General features: G+C 38.8%; 4 protein-coding genes across 4 annotated transcripts; 1 reads left to right on the top strand and 3 right to left on the bottom strand.

Annotated features, from left to right (window-relative positions):
* Positions 1 to 3,096: 3,096 nt before the first annotated feature.
* Positions 3,097 to 4,443, bottom strand: LOC128359805 (lysophosphatidic acid receptor 4-like). The gene has a single exon (XM_053320129.1). It carries the CDS (start codon positions 4,441 to 4,443, stop codon positions 3,544 to 3,546), a length of 900 nt encoding a protein of 299 aa, XP_053176104.1. The 3' UTR covers positions 3,097 to 3,543.
* A 3,992-nt stretch (positions 4,444 to 8,435) lies between these two features.
* LOC128359806 (lysophosphatidic acid receptor 6-like) lies at positions 8,436 to 9,332 on the bottom strand. The gene has a single exon (XM_053320130.1). The coding sequence runs from the start codon at positions 9,330 to 9,332 to the stop codon at positions 8,436 to 8,438; it is 897 nt and encodes a 298-aa protein (XP_053176105.1).
* A 5,556-nt stretch (positions 9,333 to 14,888) lies between these two features.
* On the bottom strand, positions 14,889 to 15,782 carry LOC128359807 (lysophosphatidic acid receptor 6-like). The gene has a single exon (XM_053320131.1). The coding sequence runs from the start codon at positions 15,780 to 15,782 to the stop codon at positions 14,889 to 14,891; it is 894 nt and encodes a 297-aa protein (XP_053176106.1).
* Positions 15,783 to 18,219: 2,437 nt separating this feature from the next.
* On the top strand, positions 18,220 to 24,728 carry LOC128360414 (thymus-specific serine protease). Its single transcript, XM_053320844.1, is given in 12 exon segments — positions 18,220 to 18,280; positions 18,809 to 18,984; positions 19,587 to 19,686; positions 20,159 to 20,288; positions 21,030 to 21,153; positions 21,865 to 21,942; positions 22,257 to 22,304; positions 22,396 to 22,515; positions 22,688 to 22,852; positions 23,046 to 23,505; positions 23,711 to 23,865; positions 24,104 to 24,728. Coding segments are annotated over 12 exon segments (1,689 nt in total). The 3' UTR covers positions 24,176 to 24,728.
* Positions 24,729 to 24,959: the final 231 nt, after the last annotated feature.

Consider the following 24,959-nt stretch of genomic DNA (forward strand, 5'->3'; position numbering starts at 1 on the left):
TGATGCTCACATGCCCATTGTTGGCGCTTTCAGCGATGGACAAGGGTCAGCATGGGCACCCTGACTGTTCTGTAGCTATGCAGCCCCATACACAACAAACTGTGATGCACTGTTTATTCTGACACCTTTCTATCAGAACCAGCATCAACTTCTTCAGCAATTTGAGCAACAGTAGCTCGTCTGTTAGATTGGACCACAAGGGCCAGCCATCGTTTCCCACGTGCATCAATGAGCCTTGGCTGCCCATGACCCTGTCGCTGGTTCACCACTGTTCCTTCCTTGAACCACTTTTGATAGATACTGACCACTGTAGACTGGGAACACCCCACAAGAGCTGCAGTTTTGGAGATGCTCTGACCCAGTCGCCTAGCCATCACAATTTGGCCCTTGTCAAACTCGCTCAAATCCTTACGCTTGCCCATTTTTCCTGCTTCTAACACATCAACTTTGAGGAGATGTTCACTTGCTGCCTAATATATCCCACCCACTAACAGGTGCAATGATGAAGAGATAATCAGTGTTATTCACATCACCTGTCAGTGGGCATAAAGTTATGCCTGATCAGTGTATATATACATAAATAAATAAAATACACATGTAAAGTTGAACAGTAACAACATCAGTTAAATGTAGTTATGCTGTAAACAGACATTACTGATGCTAAAACGGTACAGTCCCTTGGAGGAGTTGGTTAATGGCCATCCGTGGTACCTACCACATTGCCCTCTATTGGCCATTAGTACACATGCAACGCATTAAGCCACATGGCTGATGTAGCCTGCTGCTTGGTGTTTGATGTGCCCTGCCCTACTAAACTTGCAGATTAACAAGCGGCTGGCTGGTCCGCTATCTTGTCTATACACAGCCAACATAAACCTACTAAACTTAACACAATATGCTAGTACTGTACATTAATAACTGTATAACAATGATGGCTAATATGTAGCCACACAATATGAACTTAGGTCTGCTAAAACATTACAAACTATGAACTAGAAATAAAATAATTTATAGAACATTCTACGACACACATCCACTCACTTGCGTTAGATGCACTTCGCACCAGATGACTGTTTATACAGAAAAAAGGTCCAGTGAAGCATCCTCAGGCACATTAGTGCAATCTGATTGGCTCAGAGTCTGTGCCATTCAGGCAAATTTCTGGTGAGAAGAGTGAGTGAGGGGGAAAGTCACGGCAAAGTCCCCCATCTCACGTACAACCCTAACCCTTTAACGAGCATAAAACCCAGTCATGTATTGAATCCCTTAGTTTGTGAAAGGTACTAAATGCTTTCTTTTTTCTGCATTATCCACACAGGTCATAAAATGGACAACACATTTGACCTCATATGAATGAACTACCTATGTACACTGCCTGGCCAAAAAAAAAGGTTACACACTCTAATATTTAGTTTGACCACCTTTAGCTTTGATTACGGCACACATTTGCTGTGGCATTGTTTCGATAAGCTTCTGCAATGTCACAGCTTGTGTAGAGAACACACAATGAAGAACCCAGTTAAATCTACTGAAATGAACTCATTAGACTGTTTAAACCAATGCCAGAAAAACAACAACAATTTAATATATAAGAGTCTACAGTCATTCTAGCAGTTCTATGAGACTACAAGCAACTATAGGCAACTATTTTGATAAACCATAAATCATTTTAAGAAGAAAATGTTGAAAATTCTGATTATGGCTTGTTAAATATGAATATTTTCTGGATTTCTAGTCTTCTATGACAGTAAACTAAATATCTTTGGGTTGTGGACTGTTAATTGGCACAAAACAATGTTTTAGGACATCATGTTGGGCTTTGGGAAGGAGTTACTGACATTTTCACCATTTTGTGACATTTTATCGACCAAACAACTAATAGATTAATCTAGAAAATAACTGACACATCAATCAATAATGGGAAATAACCGTTAGTTGCAGCTCTTTTTCTGTCTGTACTAAACTTCATGGCAATCCATCCAGTAGTTGTTGAAGGCATTTCAAAACTAAAATTTCAACCTCACTGTGGCGCTAGGTGGGAAAAAATAATTCAACAACTAAATACCTAGTCTAGTCTTTAATAGGCTGCCATATGTTTCTAGGGACTGACCGCCTACCATGACATTGCTCTGGACAAGTGCTACGTTATAGAGCTCAACACCACTATAGTGATGCCGCCGCGCAACCTTTGGGAGCTCCTTATCAACGTCAAGGTAACACAAGTTCAATCATGGACAATCTTCATGAGCATCCTCTATTTTTCAAATCTGTGGGAAATGTCATGAACTGTTTAAGGCCTTCACATTTGACTTTACTGTCATGAAAAAGCACAAAAGAACAAAAAAAGAAGCTCTGGAGTTGGTATTCGTGTTGGTTATGTTCCAGTGAGCTTGCTGTTTTTGCACAGAGATGGTGGTGACCGGCAAAGTGCACAACATGCATCAGCTGGGACTCTTCATGTACTGCCTGTGCAATGGGAAGGGCATATATCTCCTCAGTTGTCACAGCAGTGATAAGTCGTGGGTTAAAAAGGAGGTGGAGACAGTTATCTGCGATGAAGCGTCAGGACGCTTATCCGTGTCATGCCACCCACAGAAAGAGAGTTTCACTTTACTTGTGGTCTTGATTCGATGTCCTTTTTGTAACTGTAAAAATTGTTTTTAACTTCCTGTCTGTTTTTCTTCTTTCTTTTCTATTTCAAGAATGAACAAGAATCAAGAATGAACTCAATTTTTTAAATGTTTTTATTTCTAAAGGTGTTATTTAACTTGAAAACATGTTTATGCCATGATTAAATAGTCAACAATATAATACAGCAGTTTGTTAAAGTAAAGTCAAGTCAAATTTATTTATATAGCACATTACAAACAGCAGGCGTAAACTCAATGTGCTTAAAAACAAGTAAAAATCATACATGACAAAAATATATAACACTACATTAACATTACATATATAAAACAAATAAAATAAAACACAAAATAAGATGTTATATATAAAAACATATAAGAACATATAAGACAGCATAAAAAAATTAGAAGTTGAAGATATTACAATAAGTGTAGGGTAAGAAGTATTATTATTATTGTTAAAAGAAATAATAATAATAGTACTGTTTCTAAAAAGAAGGTTTTACCCATTAACCTTGGGAAAAGCTTTGGAAAAAAAATATGTTTTTAGTCTGCTTTTAAAGGAAGACATTGTTGTAACAGACCTGTGTTCATGTGGTAAAGAATTCCAAAGAGTAGGACCATAATGGCTGAAGGCACCATGAGCTGATTTAGTATTTATTTTAGGTATGGTGAGGAGACCTTTATTTGATGATCTCAAGGGTCTGGGATGTTTTCAGAGAGCATGTCAACAACGTAAGAGGGAGCTAGGCCATTCATAGCTTTAAAAACAATATCTATAAACACAAATTACAAGTAAGCATACAGTACCAGCTATCTTGAATTACAGTTAATCAAGAAAAGGAATAAAAGCATACTTTTAGGTTCCACTCACCTCCGTTGTAGTCCCTTGTTGTAATAATAAACATTAAGTTCATCATGTCAAAGGAATAGTTAATTGTTGAGTTCTTTCTGTGCTGGTACCCAAATGTTGTTCCCTTTGGACAGGACTAGAATCCGCATCCTCTTTTTTCTTCCAGAAGTGATCCAAAGAAAAGTAGTACAACAGTGGATCCAGACAGCAGTTCAGACAAGCAAGCCATATGAAATACGGCAATTTTGGTGTCCTAATTGTAACACCAATCGACACAGGCACGAAACATATGGTGAACATTACCAAGTTCATGGCAAAAATCAGCATGACATTCATCTTCTTGTTGATCCTTGCAGAGTCAGTGAGATGTCTGCGTAGAGTCCAAGACACCAAAGCAGTGGACACAATGTTGACGGTCAGCAGAATAAACACTAACACAAACTGAAGGTAAACCAGGTTTGTTGTAGGCTCCCTATTGTGGTCATATTCAAAACAGGTAGAATTATTTTTGATTTTTGAAAATCGTATCATCTCTTCTATGTTCATCACAATCACAAAAATCCAAATGAACACAGCAGATTTCCAGGCGTTGGAAGTGGTTCTCAGATGGCGTGTCCTCAGAGGATAAACTACAGCCAGCAGCCGATCTATACTGATGAATGTGATGAAAATGGCGCTCGAGCGGATGTTGTTGAGGAAGAGCATTGTAAAACAGATGCATGCAGTGAAGCTCAGAGGCCAGGTACCTGTGGCATAAAAGTAGACCCTCATGGGCAGGGAGATGACCAGCAGCAGGTCTGAGATGGCCAGGTTGACCATGAAAACAGCACTGGGGGATTTGAGGCTGTGGCGGCGAAGCAGAATCCACAGTGCCACAGCATTGAGAGGCAAACCCAGCACCATAACAAATCCAAAGACTACGGCGGAACCCAGGTGTTCGGTTCTATTCACAGTCATGTTCATGTCTACTTGATGAGAAAATCAATGTACACATGTGCTTTACTGAACAATGGCACCGAGGAAATTACGCGTTACTTCCTCCTTCTGCTCTACATGTGCAGGAAACCTGTGTGACTCAAAACACGAACTGTGGTCACACTGATGTTCATATAAAATGAGCAATGTATATTCTGCAAAATGTTTAGTGCAAAGATTTAAAAAAGATATTTTTTTAATCACATAAACTTGTTAGTTTGAAGGTAACTGACATTTATGGTCAACCAGTAAACTCTCAAGTTCTTTGCTGAAAATGATCCATGGTCTGAAAGTGAAAATATAAAGAAATAAAAAAACCCTTAACCTTATAGTGATTAATGTCAGTATAGTAAGACAATCTACCTAGTAGAGTAAGTAAATTACATTCTCACAGACAGTGCCTCTTGTCAGTACTAGGATGTGGGTAGTGGGTGCAACATCACACAGGAAATTCTAATAAAAGACTAAAGATAAGATACTGTAGCTCAGTATATTGAGGAGTTCTTTTTATTGTTGAAGGTAGACTGGATCTGAATTTTATATTAGTTTTTCTCGATTGCTAAGACACATTTCTTGAGATCCATTTCGAAGAACTCTAAACACAATTGCATCACTGCACACTCATCTTCACAAACCTCAAATTTTCACGTCAAAATCTTGTATTCTCACATCTTAACTAAACTTGCCTTCAGACATCACACAAAACTGAGCTGAATTTACTCTTGTGAAAACCTGTTACTACAATAAATAATGTTGCTTATAGGTTTTCCCAGAACAACTTCATTACAAGATTAATACAATATAAAGACACAACATGTATACGTTTTTTGACATCTTTGCAATTGTAGCACAAACCCCACAGGTAGAGGTGGTAGTAACCTTTATTGCAGCTCAATGGCAAGTATGATGTGTAACAGAGAAAATGCAGTGTTACTTGTTACTGATTGGCAGAGTGGAGCAGAGGTGGGGTGAATGGAAAATAAACAGAACATTTCAGGAGGAGCGCAGACTGTGACAATGCTATTAACTTGTTTTTAGTTTGTGAAAGGCACTAAATGCTTTCTTTTTTCTGCATAATCCCCACAGGCCATAAAATGGACACCACATTTGACCTCATATGAATTTAACTACCTATGTATTTATTCATCCCCAGCTCTTGTCATTCATCTATCTATATGTCATTCTTACATCCTTGTGCAGTTTCCCCATCTGGTGTAGGGAGCTATGGCCTCCTCCGCTCCTGTCAAGCCGAAGTTGGACTTCTCGGCCTACAGCAATGTAAACAGGCATAATCTATTATCTCAATATCTGAATATTAATAATAAAGTCTAAAATGTATCAGAATTTTCCTTACAAATCCAACATATGTGATATGTAAGTAATCATATAATGGAAACACTTTCCCAAGGTAATTAAATCACATCTAAATTGCCATAAATATACTGATAACCTCAGTGGTAGCTGTGGCCCTGCATATTATACATACATACAGAATTGTTAATTAACAGTGTTTAGCCGAGTACTATGTGTTTCCTTTAAATACCCATAATTCTCACTCACACATCTGTGATTAGGCTACTTCTGTTCTGTCACACACAAAAAGGCACATCTCTAGTCATTTCCCCAGCTACTGTAGCATCCTCCTGTGGATCATGTCAGAGTTGCACTTTACTTGTGATTTAGATTTGATGTCCTTTTTGTAAAACTTTTATGTTATTTAACTTCCTGTCTGTTTTTTTTCTCTCTTTTCTATTTCCCAGTGGTAATACCACACACAGGCCCATATCGTCACACCACAGTAATGCAAAAAACGTTAAGCAAACAGCAAATAAATTCATCCACGATATTTATATATAGCCTATACTATATTTTACATTAGGTGGTCACCCAATCACAACAGACAATACTACTACTAAAAGCACACACAGAACAATGGTTCTTACCATCAGAAGTTCTTCTTTGCCTATTCCTTTGCCAAGTCAGAGATCAGGCGCTAAAAGTCTAGATCCTTCATAGGCTCAGACTCAAGCCATCACAGAGAGCACTGAAAGCTTCCTTACTGCAAATAAGAATTTATTCACAGAACTTTAAAAAAGAAAACTGCAGCCTCTTTTTTCGCGTCCTTTTTCTTTCTTTCTTTTGGTTTCCCCACTGGACTATTGGTTACAGCCAGCGCTGTCCATTTTCCGCTAAGTGATCATTTCCCCCGCATACCAGTTGATACAAAATAACCACAGCGCTGTGACATGCTGACCAATCGTCAGTTTCCCAGCCGTCAAGCTGAGAAATGAAACAGTCAGTCATGATATTTGCTTTTCTTCTCATTACGACAACAATAATGATCAACATCAAGAGAGCGTGTCTATTTGTGAGGAGCCCGACCAAAAAAAAGGAAACAAATAATATTGAAATGGTCAAAGATGATCTGGTGTTGGATATGATCAAACTACTATTTTTGAGATCAAGAATGAAGTCAACTATTTAAATGTCTCTATTTCTAAAGGTTCTATTTAAATTGAAAACATGTTTATGCCATTGTGAAATAGTCAACAATATAATACAGCAGTTTCTTAAAGGCTCTACTGTATTAACACATATTACACTGACACATACAGTATTATCTTACTGACATCTCGTGGTATCTTGCCATGAACTTAGTTTTAGTTTAAGTTGCAAAAGTTTTGAGACATATGTTGCAGAGGTGAAGAGACCTTTATTTAAAAAATCTTTAAAATCTACAAAAACAGGCACACAAATTCCTGAAACGCTTGAATTTTTATTGAAAAGTTAAAACAAAATAAATTATGTTCACCTCCATTGTATTGAGAAATCACAGAGAAGAATATTTCAGTAATTTAAAAAAAAGTGACAAAATAATCTTAACTCAAATGTGCACTTACAAACTTTAATCTGACTTCTCAGCTACCCGAGTGCAGAATGTAAAAAGTGGTTGTAGTAGTGAGTGGACCATTGAGTTTTTTAAATTATTTTGTCACACCAAAACCAACTGTGTTGCTGTTTTCGGTGAACTGACCCTTTAAAATGTCTACATAAGGTTTTGACTGTTTTGAAAGCTGTCTTGTTGATGTGCATTTCCAATGATGCCAACATGAAACCATTTTGGTAAACCACAGAAAAAGATCTTCTTATCTTGATTTGAGGTGCTACCATATGTATGAAAAATAATGCACATTTAATTGCAGAAAAGTTTCCATACATGCTTTTTTTTAGCAAAAAGATACAGTATGAGTGTGTCAATTTCTGGGCCTCTATAATACATTAACCATGAGTGATAAATGTAATTTTCTGACGTGGATTATGGCCTCTATGCTGTGAAATTATTTTCTGTAAGGTATTGCATAAGTAGTTAACTCTTTTTGTAATGTCATTATCCTTATCTGGCTCTTGCATCATACCTTTTTGCTATACCACCACAGCTATCAGGATGTTCACATCATATTTGGGTTCCCACATATGATGGGTGTGGGTAGGAGATGAAAACAGATAACCATGGCCTCATTTCACAAGGCAACATTTAATATTAGGTCGAAGCCAGACAGAGATGATACTTGGTATAAACTACTCTGCCAATTCTCAATTCATTTGCAGTGTTTACTTTTGGATCATTTCAAATATGTCATATTTACAGTCTGCTGCAGGCTTACACAGACTGCCTTCCATCTGGCAAGGCTTAGGATTCAAAGGCTGCTCTCTCTGTGACTGAATTGCTCACAAATAAGACAAAAGCCTACATCACATCAAATGATTTAAATAACAGACAAGAACAGAGTCAAACTATGTAAAGCAAGCCAAGGATACAATGAGAGATGAGAGAAGGAAGGTGTTGAGAACCATCACAACAATTTAACCAGCTATCTTCATTTACAGACATCCGGGAAAAAAAGGAATAAAAGCTTACTTTTAAGTTCCAGTCACTAGCTTTCTAGTCCCTTGTTGTGATAAACATAAAGTTCATCATGTCAAAGAGTAGTTAATTGGTGATCTCTGGGAGTGCTGGTACCCAAATTTTGTTCAGGACTAGAATCCGCATCCTCTTTTTTCTTCCAGAAGGAATCCAAAGAAAAGTAGTACAACAGTGGATCCAGACAGCAGTTCACACTAGCAAGCCATATCAAATACGGAAATTCTGGTGTCCAAATTATAACACCAATCGACACAGGCACGAAACATATGGTGAACATTACCAAGTTCATGGCAAAAATCAGCATGACATTCATCTTCTTGTTGACCTTTGCAGAGTCAGTGAGATGTCTGCGTAGAGTCCAAGACACCAAAGCGGTGGACACAATGTTGATGGTCAGCAGAATAAACACTAAAGCAGGCTGAATGTATTCCAGTACTGTTAAAGCCTGCTGCTGGCGGTGAAATTCAAAACAGGTATTATTATTATTATTTGTGTGTGTTGAAGAAAAAATAATTCTCTCTGGTATGTTCGCCACAATCACAAAAATCCAAATGAGCACAGCAGATTTCCAGGCGTTGGAAGTGGTTCTCAGATGGCGTGTCCTCAGAGGATAAACTACAGCCAGCAGCCGATCTATACTGATGAAGGTGATGAAGATGGAGCTTGAGCGGATGTTGTTGATGAAGAGCATTGTAATCCAGATGCATGCAGTGAAGCTCAGAGGCCAGGTACCTGTGGCATAAAAGTAGACCCTCATGGGCAGGGAGATGACCAGCAGCAGGTCTGAGATGGCCAGGTTGACCATGAAAACAGCACTGGGGGATTTGAGGCTGTGGCGGCGAAGCAGAATCCACAGTGCCACAGCATTGAGAGGCAAACCCAGCACCATAACAGATCCAAAGACCACAGCGTAACCCAGCTGTGGCCCGCTTGTATCCACACTGTTGTTCATGTCTATCTGATGAGAAAATCACTGCACACGTGTGCTTTACTGAACAATGGCACCGAGGAAATTACACGTTAGTTCCTCCTTCTGCTCTACATGTGCATGAAACCTGTGTGACTCAGAACAGGAACTGTGGTCACACTGATGTTCATATAAAATGAGCAATGTATATTCTGCAAAATGTAAACTTGTTAGTTTGAAGGTAACTGACATTTATGGTCAACCAGTAAACTCTCAAGTTCTTTGCTGAAAATGATCCATGGTCTGAAAGTGAAAATCTAAAGAAATAAAAAACCCTGAACCTTATAGTGATTCATATCAGTATAGTAAGACAATCTACCTCGTAGAGTAAGTAAATTACATTCTCACAGACAGTGCCTCTTGTCAGTACTAGGATGTGGGTAGTGAGTGCAACATCACACAGGAAATTCTAAGAAAAGACTAAAGACAAGATACTGTAGCTCAGTATATTTTGGAGCTCTTTTTATTGTTGGAGGTAGACTGGATCTGAATTTTATATTAGTTTTTCTCGATTGCTAAGACACATTTCTTGAGATCCATTTTGAAGAACACTAAACACAATTGCATCACTGCACACTCACTTTCACAAACCTCAAATTTTCACGTCAAAACCATGTATTCTCACATCTTAACTAAACTTGCCTTCAGACATCACACAAAACTGAGCTGAATTTACTCCTGTGAAAACCTGTTACTACAATTAATAATGGTGCTTATAGGTTTTCCCAGAACAACTTCATTACAAGATTAATAATAATAATAATAATAATAATAATAACAATAATGCATTTTATTTAAAGGCGCCTTTCAAAGCACTCAAGGTCACCTTACAAGGCACATATAACACAAAAACAGTACATCAAACAAATACAAATCAGGTGACATTTAGTGCAGAGATAAAGAATAAAGAAAGAAAATAAATAAATAGATAAATAAAAATAAAAATAAATATGAACGTGGCTTCAAAGTGCATTAATATAATAAATAAACAAGAATGAAGATTGCATAGTTAATGGGAGATAGAGTAGGCCACTCTGAATAGGTGTGTTTTCAGGCGGGATTTAAAGGTAGAGACAGAGTCTGAAGTGCGAATGTCAGGTGGGAGAGAGTTCCATAGGCGAGGGGCAGATCGGCTGAAAGCTCTTGACCCCATGGTGGTTAAGTTGGCAGATGGAGCGAAGAGCTGGTTGGCAGAGGAGGATCGGAGAGTTCGAGAAGGTGTGTAGATGTGAATAAGTTCAGAGAGATATGATGGTGCCAGGTTGTGAAGGATCTTGAATGTGAGGAGTAGAATCTTAAAGTCAATGCAGGATTTGATAGGGAGCCAGTGAAGTTGCTGCAGAGCAGGAGTGATGTGTTCAATAAAGGGAGTTCTGGTTATGATACGAGCGGCTGCGTTCTGTACAAGTTGGAGTTTGTGGAGAAGACCAAAGAGGAGAGAGTTACAGTAGTCCAGACGAGATGTGATCAGGGTGTTTACCAGGATAGTGGTGCAGGTTGGTGAAAGTGAGGGACGGAGACGATTGATGTTACGTGGGATGGAAGTATGCAGACCAAGTAACGCTATTGATGTGGGCTTCAAACGATAGTGTGCTGTCCAGGATGACACCCAGGCTCTTTACTTGAGGGGATGGAGGAACAGTGGTATTGTCGATGGACATGGAGAAAGTGTTGAGTGTTGCTAGGGTTGATCTGGTACCAATGAGGAGGACCTCAGTTTTTTCGCCGTTAAGTTTAAGAAAATTTTGTGAGAGCCATGATTTAATTTCCAGTAAGCAGTCGGATAGAGCTGTGGGTGGCAGAGTGGAAGTAGGCTTAGTGGAAAGATAGAGTTGGGTATCATCAGCGTAACAGTGGAATTGTATGTCAAATTTCCTGAGAATGTGACCAAGAGGCAGAAGATAAATAATGAACAGGAGGGGGCCAAGGACAGAGCCCTGGGGAACACCACTAGAGACTGGAGAGGAGCCGGATCTCAGGTTTTTGATTTGAACAAACTGAGTGCGGTCAGAGAGATATGATGTGAACCAAGCCAGTGGGATGTCAGTGATTCCAATGGAGGCTAATCTGTCCAGGAGGATTTCATGAGAAACGGTGTCAAAAGCTGCACTCAGGTCGAGGAGAACCAGAATGGATAGAAGTCCAGAGTCAGATGCCATCAGGAGGTCATTGGTGATTTTCACTAGGGCTGTCTCAGTGCTGTGGAGGGGACGGAAGCCTGACTGAAATTGTTCATAAAGGTTGTTGTCTGACAGATGGGTGTGGATTTGAGCTGCAACCGTTCTTTCAAGTATTTTGGAGAGAAATGGCAAGTTAGAGATGGGACGGAAGTTGTTCAAGTCATTTGGATCGGCGCCAGGTTTCTTGAGTGTAGGAGTTATTGCAGCAGTCTTTAGTGATAATTAATACAATATAAAGACACAACATGTATACATTTTTTGACATCTTTGCAATTGTAGCACAAACACCACAGGTAGAGGTGGTAGTAACCTTTATTGCAGCTCAATGGCAAGTATGATGTGTAACAGAGAAAATGCAGGGTTACTTGTTACTGATTGGCAGAGTGGAGCAGAGGTGGGGTGAATGGAAAATAAACAGAACATTTCAGGAGGAGAGCAGACTGTGACAATGCTATTCACTTGTTTTTAGTTTGTGAAAGGCACTAAATGCTTTCTTTTTTCTGCATAATCCCCACAGGTCATAAAATGGACAACACATTTGACCTCATATGAATTTAACTACCTATGTATTTATTCATCCTCAGCTCTTGTCATTCATCTATCTATATGTCATTCTTACATCCTTGTGCAGTTTCCCCATCTGGTGTACGGAGCTGTGGCCTCCTCCGCTCCTGTCAAGGCGAAGTTGGACTTCTCGGCCTATAGCAATGTAAACAGGCATAATCTATTATTTCAATATCTGCATATTAATAATAAAGTCTAAAATGTATCAGAATGTGCCTTATAAATCCAACATATATGATATGTAAGTAATCATATAATGTAAACACTTTCCCAAGGTAATTAAATCACATCTAAATTGCCATAAATATACTTATAACCTCAGTGGTAGCTGTGGCCCTGCATATTATACATACATATAACATACAGAATTGTTAATTAACAGTGTTTAACCGAGTACGATCCGTTTCCTTTAAATACCCATAATTCTCACTCACACATCTGTGATTAGGCTACTTCTGTTCTGTCACACACGAAAAGGCACATCTCTAGTCATTTCCCCAGCTACTGTAGCATCCTCCTGTGGATCATGTCAGAGTTGCACTTTACTTGTGATTTAGATTTGATGTCCTTTTTGTAAAACTTTTATGTTATTTAACTTCCTGTCTGTTTTTCTTCTTTCTTTTCTATTTCCCAGTGGTAATACCACACACAGGCCCATATCATCACACCACAGTAATGCAAAAAACGTTAAGCAAACAGCAAATAAATTCATCCACGATATTTATATATAGCCTATACTATATTTTACATTAGGTGGTCACCCAATCACAACAGACAATACTACTACTAAAAGCACACACAGAACAATGGTTCTTACCATCAGAAGTTCTTCTTTGCCTATTCCTTTGCCAAGTCAGAGATCAGGCACTAAAAGTCTAGATCCTTCATAGGCTCAGACTCAAGCCATCACAGAGAGCACTGAAAGTTTCCTTACTGCAAATAAGAATTTATTCACAGAACTTTAAAAAAGAAAACTGCAGCCTCTTTTTTCTCGTCCTTTTTCTTTCTTTCTTTTGGTTTCCCCACTGGACTATTGGTTACAGCCAGCGCTGTCCATTTTCCGCTAAGTGATCATTTCCCCCGCATACCAGTTGATACAAAATAACCACAGCGCTGTGACATGCTGACCAATCGTCAGTTTCCCAGCCGTCAAGCTGAGAAATGAAACTGTCAGTCATGATACTTGCTTTTCTTGTCATTACGACAACAATAATGATCAACATCAAGAGAGCGTGTCTATTTGTGAGGAGCCCGACCAAAAAAAAGGAAACAAATAATATTGAAATGGTCAAAGATGATCTGGTGTTGGATATGATCAAACTACTATTTTTGAGATCAAGAATGAAGTCAAGTCAACTATTTAAATGTTTCTATTTCTACACATACAGTATTATCTTACTGACATCTCGTGGTATCTTGCCATGAACTTAGTTTTAGTTTAAGTTGCAAAAGTTTTGAGACATATGTTGCAGAGGTGAAGAGACCTTTATTTAAAAAATCTTTAAAATCTACAAAAACAGGCACACAAATTCCTGAAACGCTTGAATTTTTATTGAAAAGTTAAAACAAAATAAATCATGTTCACCTCCATTGTATTGAGAAATCATAGAGAAGAATATTTCAGTAATTAAAAAAAAAAAGAACTTTCAAGGTTCATTCTTGACCTTGAAAAGTATGTGTGACAAAATAATCTTAACTCAAATGTGCACTTACATACTTTAATCTGACCTCTCAGCTACCCGAGTGCAGAATGTAACAAGTGGTTGTAGTAGTGAGTGGACCATTGAGTTTTTTAAATTATTTTGTCACACCAAAACCAACTGTGTTGCTGTTTTCGGTGAACTGACCCTTTAAAATGTCTACATAAGGTTTTGACTGTTTTGAAAGCTGTCTTGTTGATGTGCATTTCCAATGATGCCAACATGAAACCATTTTGGTAAACCACAGAAAAAGATCTTCTTATCTTGATTTGAGGTGCTACCATATGTATGAAAAATAATGCACATGTAATTGCAGAAAAGTTTCCATACATGCTTTTTTTTTTAGCAAAAAGATACAGTATGAGTGTGTCAATTTCTGGGCCTCTATAATACATTAACCATGAGTGATAAATGTAATTTTCTGACGTGGATTATGGCCTCTATGCTGTGAAATTATTTTCTGTAAGGTATTGCATAAGTAGCTAACTCTTTTTGTAATGTCATTATCCTTATCTGGCTCTTGCATCATACCTTTTTGCTATACCACCACAGCTATCAGGATGTTCACATCATATTTGGGTTCCCACATATGATGGGTGTGGGTAGGAGATGAAAACAGATAACCATGGCCTCATTTAACAAGGCAACATTTAATATTAGGTCAATATGAAGCCAGACAGAGATACTTGGTATAGACTACTCTGCCAATTCTCAATTCATTTGCAGTGTTCACTTTTGGATCATTTCAAATATGTCATATTTACAGTCTGCTGCAGGCTTACACCGACTGCCTTCCATCTGGCAAGGCTTAGGATTCAAAGGCTGCTCTCTCTGTGACTGAATTGCTCACAAATAAGACAAAAGCCTACATCACATCAAATGATTTAAATAACAGACAAGAACAGAGTCAAACTATGTAAAGCAAGCCAAGGATACAATGAGAGATGAGAGAAGGAAGGTGTTGAGAACCATCACAACAATTTAACCAGCTATCTTCATTTACAGACATCCGGGAAAAAAAGGAATAAAAGCTTACTTTTAAGTTCCAGTCACTAGCTTTCTAGTCCCTTGTTGTGATAAACATAAAGTTCATCATGTCAAAGAGTAGTTAATTGGTGATCTCTGGGAGTGCTGGTACCCAAATTTTGTTCAGGACTAGAATCCGCATCCTCTTTTTTCTTCCAGAAGGAATCCAAAGAAAAGTAGTACAACAGTGGATCCAGACAGCAGTTCACACTAGCAAGCCATATCAAATACAGAAATTTTGGTGTCCAAATTATAACACCAATCGACACAGGCACGAAACATATGGTGAACATTACCAAGTTCATGGCAAAAATCAGCATAACATTCATCTTCTTGTTGATCCTTGCAGAGTCAGTGAGTCTGCGTAGAGTCCAAGACACCAAAGCAGTGGACACAATGTTGATGGTCAGCAGAATAAACACTAAAGCAGGCTGAATGTATTCCAGTACTGTTAAAGCCTGCTGCTGGAGGTGAAATTCAAAACAGGTATTATTATTATTATTTTTGTGTGTTGAAGAAAAAATCATTCTCTCTGGGATGTTCGCCACAATCACAAAAATCCAAATGAGCACAGCAGATTTCCAGGCGTTGGAAGCGGTTCTCAGATGGCGTGTCCTCAGAGGATAAACTACAGCCAGCAGCCGATCTATACTGATGAAGGTGATGAAGATGGAGCTTGAGCGGATGTTGTTGATGAAGAGCATTGTAATCCAGGTGCATGCAGTGAAGCTCAGAGGCCAGGTACCTGTGGCATAAAAGTAGACCCTCATGGGCAGGGAGATGACCAGCAGCAGGTCTGAGATGGCCAGGTTGACCATGAAAACAGCACTGGGGGATTTGAGGCTGTGACGGCGAAGCAGAATCCACAGTGCCACAGCATTGAGAGGCAAACCCAGCACCATAACAGATCCAAACATCACAGCGTAACCCAGCTGTGGCCCGGTTGTATTCACATTGTTGTTCATGTCTACTTGATGAGAAAATCACTGTACACGTGTGATGTTGTACACTGACGCCGAGTAAATGACAAATTAGTTCCTCCTTCTACTCTTTATGAGCGGGAAACCTGTGTGACTCAACAGGAACTGTGGTCAAACTGATGTTCATATAAAATACATTGCTATTCTGTATGTTTAGTGTAAAATGTAATATCTTGTTACTACCTACTTAAAGATATATATTTTTTAATCAAACTGACATTTATGGTTAACCAGTAAATTATTCATCAAATTTTATGGTAATAGGGATTTTCATATCAACAATAGCAACTGATCACACAAAGCACAACTTTCAGTTCTTTGCTGAAAATGATCCATGGTCTGAAAGCGAAACTATGAAGTGAAAAAATCCCCCCTGAATTTTATAGTGACTGTCAGTATATTGAGAAAATCTACCTAGTAGAGTGAGTTAATGACATTCCCAGGCCACTCTTGTCAGTACTTAGGATGTGGGTAATGGATGAGACATCACAGAGGACATTGCATTTTAACACTAAAGATGATCAAGATGCTTGAGCTTAGTGTATCTAAAAAAAATGCACGCTCATCTTAACCAACCTCAAATTTACACATCAAAACCATTGTAACCTTGTAAGAATATTTCATCTAAACTAAACTGTGAAAACCTGTTAACGCAATGACACTTATGGGTTTTCCTCAGAACAACTTCTTTGCAAGATTAACACAAATTAAAGACACAACATCTATATATTTGAACATTTTTGCAATTGCAGCATAAACACCACAGGTAGAAGTGGTAGTGACCTTTATTGCTGCTCAATAGCAGGTATGATGAGTAACAGGGAAAATGCAGAAGTGGGGTGAATGGAAAATGACCAGAACAGCAGGTCAGGAGGAGAGCAGACTTTGACAATACTATTCATTTGTTTTGCCAATAACATTTTGAAGGGAAGCATTAATTGCTGTTGGGATTATGTTTCCTTGCAATGTCTTTTCAGCACTTGAGGTGAAATGGGAGGTGGTCAGGGTGGATAGTGAACGTACGAAGCACACAAGTTCATCACCACTTACTGTGGCTCACATCCTGTGTGTAGTTAGCATTAATAACCTTGGTTAAGGTTAAGGAAAGATTTTAATTTTAGTCAAATGTTAATAAAGTAAACATTGTAGCTCCCAATGCAGGTAATTCACTTGGACATCACCAGCAGCAATATGTTCTTCACCAGACTCAGGAAGGAGCTACAGTGTGCCGTTTTTTTTGTTTTTTTTTGGATGTGCGTGTCCACCACAAACTTTTTTTTAATAAAGTAAACATGTCATTTCCTGTTCTTCATGCTTGAATTAGGTATTTAATATTTAACCATAACCACAATTCTTCTCTGGCATTAATAACTTTTTTATTGCCTGAACATAACCATAAAAGCTGAATAATGCTGTAGTTGCTATAAGTGGATTTTGTATCACACAAGTGGATATTGTAGGGGGAAAATGATAACATTGATTATGTTGTCAGTGACAATTTGCAACTTGGCAAATATCAAGAAATTAAGTCCAGTGTTATTATGTTGTTTTAAAATGTCGAAGCAGTAAACCTAATTTTTAGATAAGATCAAGATGACAGTGTTTGTTTTTGAAGGAAATTGAGGCACAGTTTTGTGATGATGTACATAATAAGTGAGATTTGTGTGTTTTTTTTATTGTCAACACTATCACTCAGTAAGTATTGTGTGTGTGTGTGTGTGTGTGTGTGTGTGTGTGTGTGTGTGTGTGTGTGTGTGTGTGTACTGGCATCAACAGGTACATAAGATGCTCCGTTATAAACAAATATAGACACTACCAGTTGCTCCATAAATATGTAAACGACACACTAACATACACACACACACACACTGCTACACTAAGTTGTTAATCATCTCATCGGCAGTTATTGCCATCCACCCACACATGCACCTCTGCAGCATCTTCAGCCAAATACCCGTTGAAAGCATTGAAGACACCGGTTTCAGTGTGTGTGTGTGTGTGTGTGTGTGTGTGTGTGTGTGTGTGTGTGTGTGTGTGTGTGGCAGTCCTTCTCATTGTTTGTACAAACTGATGCGACACAGGAGGAGGAAAAGACTAAATCTGCTCCTGTAACTTAACAAAAAAAGCCATTACAGGGCAGAGAGATCAAATTACATCTCCAAGCTGAAGCTCTTTTCTGCTGAGCAGTTTATATATGGCACACACACACACACACACACACACACACACACACACACACAGTGTTACTCTGTTCTTATGATATGCCACATGCAAAGCATAATCATGCACAGGTCATTTTTCAGAGATCACCTGATTATGCAGCGTCTACCAAGCAGTATATAGAGAGAGGAGGAGTGGTGGAGGTCCTCCTGCCTGGATGTAGATTAAGTTTATCTTGAAGTCTCCTTATTTAGTGGTAAAGATGCTTTTGTCACCAACATGCTTTCTCATCCTTCTGCTCTTCTTGAACTTTGTTGACGCTGGTGAGTTAATGCTGACTGTTACTTCTTGATTCATAATTTGGTTTTATCCATTGTCCTGAAATCCATTACTTCAGAGCTTTTTAATCATCAAAATTTGAAAGAAATATACACGACTTGCCAAGGTTGTTGAAAAGCTGAAATCATACTTGCACAAAAATGGCAAAGCTGAGGTGAAATCCTTTGCTGATAATTTAAGGGAGATTTTTTTTGTCCATGTCTGCAAAACGGATGCTGGTAGTGACAGTTACTCTCTTGGGAAACTAATATTGCATACTGAGAGTTCCTGAAATAGATGATTGATTTCAAAGGCTTAGTTTACAGTATTTTGTCAGATGACACAAACATCCGACCCTGTGTAAAATATAAACACTATGATAAATCCACATAGGATTCCTCTTATAGAATTAGTTAGATCTTCTCAGCTTCTTAGCCAGAAGATCTAGCTTCTCCAGTATTGCATGGAGGCCAGCAGGTTTGCTGTGATGGCTCGCATCATGCAGGACTGATCAGGCTATTTTTAAATGGCAGGCCAGATTCTGAGGAAGATCAAGGAGCGTGTGCGTAACCTCCAGATGCAGAAAGCCAAGCAGCATCTCCTGATGAAGACAGCCAGTGGTCACCAGCCTCTCCAGCATGTGAAGGAGGGCAAGATTCACCAGCAGCTCAACCACTTCAGCCGACAGGACATTAGCACCTTTCCTCAGGTACATAAAAACTTTATACATTCATGTTTCAATAACCTGCGTTGACCTGTAGGGTGTGAGTATACGGTGCAGATTATGACATGATGAAGACCTGATGTTTGTGAGATAAAAAGGTGACTTACATTTGAACTCCTCTCTGTGATCTTATAACCTACACAAAGGCAACATTTTATTTAAAGCATCAAACAAAATGTTATTTCTGAAGACCTTTCATTATCCTCCTAATGCAGTAAAATTGATAAAACAGCTTATCAAAAATGGAGCTGCAGCAAAAATAATCCACTAAACTGTGCTGCAGTGAATGTGCTTCATCCAGAGAAATCTAAACTAGCTGAACCTTTTCACCTCCCCAGCTCCAGCAGACACTGACAAGGTGACGTTTCCCGACAGCATGTATTGATATGTATTAGCTCATTTAGCTCTCACTCCATTAGATGCTGCCAATGTGCAAATTTGTCCATTGCAGTGTTAAATAAAGGATTACTTGCACTGAGGCTGTGAATGCGCACTGTTGCTGGTTTGTGCAAATGTGAATAAAACCTTTCAGTCTTTCTTTTTTCTATTTTTCTTTCCCCTATTCTATCTGTCTGTCTTTTTTCCAGAGGTTCTTTGTGAACGAGGCGTACTGGCAGCGTTCTGATGGTCCAGTGTTTCTTTTCATTGGTGGAGAAGGGCCCATCGTTGAGTTTGATGTTCTGGCAGGTGCAGGAGGATGCAACACGTACCACACAGTCAGATACAAAAAACAAAAAGCCAGGCTGACTCTCAGATTTTAAATATTAAAAGTGGAAACAAGATAAGTGAAGCATCATATCCTGTGTCAGAAAGATGACTCTTTCACAAGCATCATTTTTCGTCTTTCTTTCCTGCCCTACATTTTGATCTGTCATAACACCATCTACATCATTCTCACATTCATTTCTTTGTATGTTCCCATCACTTTCCATAATTTTGAATAAGAATATTACCATTTTCATAACATTTCTTCAGACTCAGATCTCTAGGAAATATAGAACATTTCTGCCCTGGTAGTGAGGGAAAATCATCACACATTTTTACCTTCTTTAAAAGTTGCACTCTCTTTTAATCTCCTCATATATTGTAGTCACACTTCAAAATTAAACCTTGCTGCACACTGAATCTTATCTGCTTCACCCATGCCATGTTTTCCCAGGTCACCATGTTGACATGGCTGAAGAACATGGGGCTCTGCTGTTGGCTCTGGAGCACCGTTTCTATGGTGACAGCATCAACCCTGATGGCCTCAAAACGAAGAACCTGGCAGACCTGAGCAGCCAGCAGGCGTTAGTGTTGGCTCTTTATCCCATTGTGTGTGTGTGTGCATGTGTGCGTGTGTGTGTGTGTGTGTGTGTGTGTGTGTGTGTGTGTGTGTGTGTGTGTGTGTGTGTGTGTGTGTGTGTGTGTGTGTGTGTGTGTGTGTCCATTTCTGGTAAATATATGATTTCTCACTTTCTCTCCCACATTACATTTCCTCCCCCTCCCTCTGTCTATTTATATTGCATGTGAAATTTTGTTTTGCGTTAACAACATTGTTTAAAAAAAGATCAAGCACTTGTGTCAGAGGTTTCGCAACATCCTGTAAATTACGGACAACTCCCTACCTATAGATTCAGTATACTTAACAGCCTTGCCTCAATACTTCTCATAGAAATGGAATTATAAGCTACTCTGAAAAAATTACTATAAAATCTGGAACACATGTCTCTCTTCCCATATTCATTCAATTAGTCAGTCTATTTCTTTCTATGTCTCCCTTTCTGTTCTTCTGAAAAACTGTGCGTGGATGAATTAATATTCTTTTTGTCATACACCCAAAAATAATCATCTTACATAGTCTCACAAAGCACAAGCACAAGCACAAGCAAAAGGGACAGCGCAACAGAAAATAAGCCAATACCTCATATATGTGTCAAGCAGACTTGATAAGCATCTAACAAAAACTGAGCTAAGTCAAACACATTGTAAGTTAACATGTACTGTAACCTACATTCACCTGTGTCAAGAATTGAATTTTGGTGTTTCAGGCTAGCAGACTTGGCAGTGTTCCACGAGTACATCAGTCAAAGCTTCAATCTGAGCAGCAAGAACACTTGGATCTGCTTTGGAGGCTCCTACTCTGGAGCTCTGTCCGCCTGGTTCAGAGGGAAGGTGCAGACCTGGACCCAGATATAACCTCAAATCTGTATAGGGCTGAAGGCTCCTCTCCCTTTTATTATGTCATCTAACAAATATGAAGATTTTAACAGTTTTTAATCGATTATGCTGTTTAAAGAATGAAGGAATCTTTGAATGTGAAAACAGCATTGCTTCATGTCGGAGACTATCTTTATCTGGTACTTTATCATTTCACAAAAACATATCAAATCCAAATCTTTGTTTTGAAATCCACTGATAACTTAGTGGCGCTTGACAATTGTAGGAATTCAGTATTTCCTTGTTCTGTCATAAAGGCTCTTTTGTTCATACCCTAACAGCAGATGACTCATAGTCATCTACCCTGTTTGTTCAGATTTAAATGTTACTTAAACAGGAGTAAATAGTGTATTTGTTAGGGGTTATTCTTGCTGATTTAGTACTGATTTAGTATTTATGGCAGCAGAAATGAGCATGTGGGAACAGCTTGCCCATGTTTATGTGCCAGCGCAATGTGAACATATAGAATATTAACAGCTTTATCTTTAAATACTGCCCATCTCTTGTATAACCCTAACCCTAACCCTTTAAAAAAGAGCCTAAAACCCAGTCTTGTATTGAATGATTGACTACCTATGTATTTATTCATTCTTCCCATCATTCTCTTTATTCATCATTCTCAGCTCTTGTCATTCATCTATCTGTCATTCTTATATCCATGTGCAGTTTCCCCATCTGGTGTACGGAGCTGTGGCCTCCTCCGCTCCTGTCAAGGCGAAGTTGGACTTCTCGGCCTACAGCAATGTAAACAGGCATAATCTATTATCTCAATATCTGCATATTAATAATAAAGTCTAAAATGTATCAGAATTTGCCTTACAAATCCAACATATGTGATATGTAAGTAATCATATAATGGAAACACTTTCCCAAGGTAATTAAATCACATCTAAATTGCCATAAATATACTGATAACCTCAGTGGTAGCTGTGGCCCTGCATATTATACATACATATAATATACAGAATTGTTAATTAACAGTGTTTAGCCGAGTACTATGTGGTTCCTTTAAATACCCATAATTCTCATTCACACATCTGTGATTACTTCTGTTTCAGATAGTTGGCTTGGGTCTGATGAATGAAGCAGTTGGTGGCTCAGGAAAGGTGTGAACCCTAACCCACCTGTCTGAGAATAATTTGAAAGACATGATGCGTGTTACATTTTTTAAAATTCCCCCTCTTCTTCTTCCTGCAGTGTCTGGCTGTTGTGCGGAAAGCCTTTGCTGCTTTAGAGGCAGCCCTGATGGGTGGTAATGCCAGCCAGGTGGCCCTGGACTTTGGCTGCTGTCAGTTTGCTGAAAATCCTGATGATCAGGTGATGGCTTTGGTTTCTATGAGTTTGTTTGAGAGAAGAGGTGGTTATTAGGCTTCAGCATAATCTCTTTATAAGGCAGATCTTCCCTATTTTACGTTACTTTTTATTTTAGATATTTTTTTGAGTGTGCAATAATTCTCTTATAATACACGTTCACTATAATTTACTATAGATCGAACTGATACAAAACTTGGCCGATATCTTCATGGGAACAGTGCAGTACAATGAGGAAGGAGTGCTCATGTCTATTCAAGAGGTCTGTGATGTTATAACCAATACAAGCACAGCCTATGAGGAAGAGATGGAAGCTTACAACCGCCTTGTTAAACTGTCGCAGGTACGGTGGACATGCACAAGTTAAATCCACCAGGTGTCCCTGTTGAGCTGTATGTACTCATACAGTGAGCAACAGACTTGTGGTCACCCTGGATGTTAAATTGAACTATGCAGCCAAGGAAGTGTTTTCTATGTTTTGTGTGTGTGTGTGTGTGTGTGTGTGTGTGTGTGTGTGTATGCTGTATGCTGTCCAGATCTACCGTTCCATCAATAAGGAACCGTGTTTGGATGTGTCCTATGAGAAATCAGTCAAGCATCTGATGAACACGTCGCTTCAGTCAGGCCATAGAACAGAGAGACAGTGGATGTACCAGGCCTGCACCGAGTTTGGCTTCTGTAACACACACACACACACACACACACACACACACACATCCACACACACACACACACGGTTAACTATAATTAATATAATTATATAATTATAATAATTATTATCATATCCTGAACTTCCATGTGTGTGTATGTGTGTAGACCAGACTTGTGAGGACGCCACCTGTCCATTCTCTGGGATGGTGACCCTGCAGTCAGAAACTAGGCTCTGTCCCATGCTGTTTGGCATTTCCCAGCATTCCCTGCCTGGACGCATCGCCTTCACAAACACCTACTATGGAGGAGACAATCCACACACACGCAGGGTGCTCTATGTCAATGGTGAGACAAGCTTTCACCATCCAAGCATTGTTACTTTGTGGCAAATGACTAAACCTAAGGAGTAAAGTCAAGTCAAATGGGCACATATGTTAGTTATGTATGTTAGAAATGTATGGTAGGAGCGCCTGTTGTTCCATGATTAAATATTATAATAGTGATGCAGGATTTTACTGATATTGAAAAATTTCTATCACTGTTGCAACAGGTGGAATAGACCCCTGGCAGGAGCTGTCAGTCATCCAGGACAGGACGGAGGAAGGAGAGGAGGACCAGACTGTCTTCATTAGGGACACTGCTCACTGTGCTGATATGTCCAGTAGAAGAATCACAGACCGCTACTCACTCAAGAAGGCCAAACAGGTATGTACGCTTTAGTGAAATGGCATTATGTATTGCATGACAAAAGATGTAGATCATAAAGTCCAGAAGGTTTGACCAAAAATCCTTACCACAAGGTCCAATTTCTGTATAGTTACATACAGTAACAATATAAATACTGTAGTAACATTTATTCTTCTTTTTGCAACATGAAATACAATTCAATTATATACGTTTGGTGATCTTTAGTACATTGTTATCCCATCCTTCCACCTCTCAGGAGATTGAGAGACATGTGGCCAGGTGGCTGAAGACGGCTGCTGAGGAGAAGATGGAGAAAAGAACAGTGTGATCTGATTATAACCTGATGAACTCTTATCACTCTTCACTAAAACTGATAAGACATAGTTAATAAGAAGCCCTTCCTGGCTGATCTTATTTTACATAAACCTCTTCTTCCTCCATTTCCTCCCTAAGCTCCTCCTGTTTACCATCCCTCACTGTCCACGCTCGACCATCTCATACCACGGCACACTCAACATTTATGTGTTTTGTGTCATTATTAGAATTTCTTGGTTGATTTGATTGATGTTTTTGTGTTTACTGATATTCTGGGAAAGCTGAAAGAGTTTCTTATGTGTTGCTGTTTCTTTGTTATCTGCTGCATATTTCTTGACTTCTTTAGATTGGAAGTTTATGAGGATTTTTAAGGTTTTGAGTTTAACTAGCAGATTTATTGTTTTTCACAATATAATTTGATGGCTTCTTTAGTGTGCAACCAGTAAAATATAATCTTATGGTTTTTAATCAGTCGTCATGATCTCTTTGTACCACTAGGGTGTGATATTGCTACATATATGTCAAACAGGTACTGTGCTTCATATCAAAGCTCAGGATATGGTAACACTTCACTTTTGTAAGCAGTATGCAAACATTTAAAACATTGCTTATAACACACTACAGTGTAGTTGTAACAGATATACTGTATATCTGAGAAAACACCATTTGCTAAAAAAAAACAGATATGGATCAAAGGTCTGGAAAATTTTCAGTAAGTGGAGTTAACGCTAAGATTGTTTTTCAAGCTTCAAGCCAAGGTCAATTATGAACTTTAAGGCAACTAAGTGTTAATTAAT

Source organism: Scomber japonicus, chromosome 6 (genome assembly GCF_027409825.1).
Source record: "Scomber japonicus isolate fScoJap1 chromosome 6, fScoJap1.pri, whole genome shotgun sequence".
Lineage (NCBI taxonomy): Eukaryota > Metazoa > Chordata > Actinopteri > Scombriformes > Scombridae > Scomber > Scomber japonicus.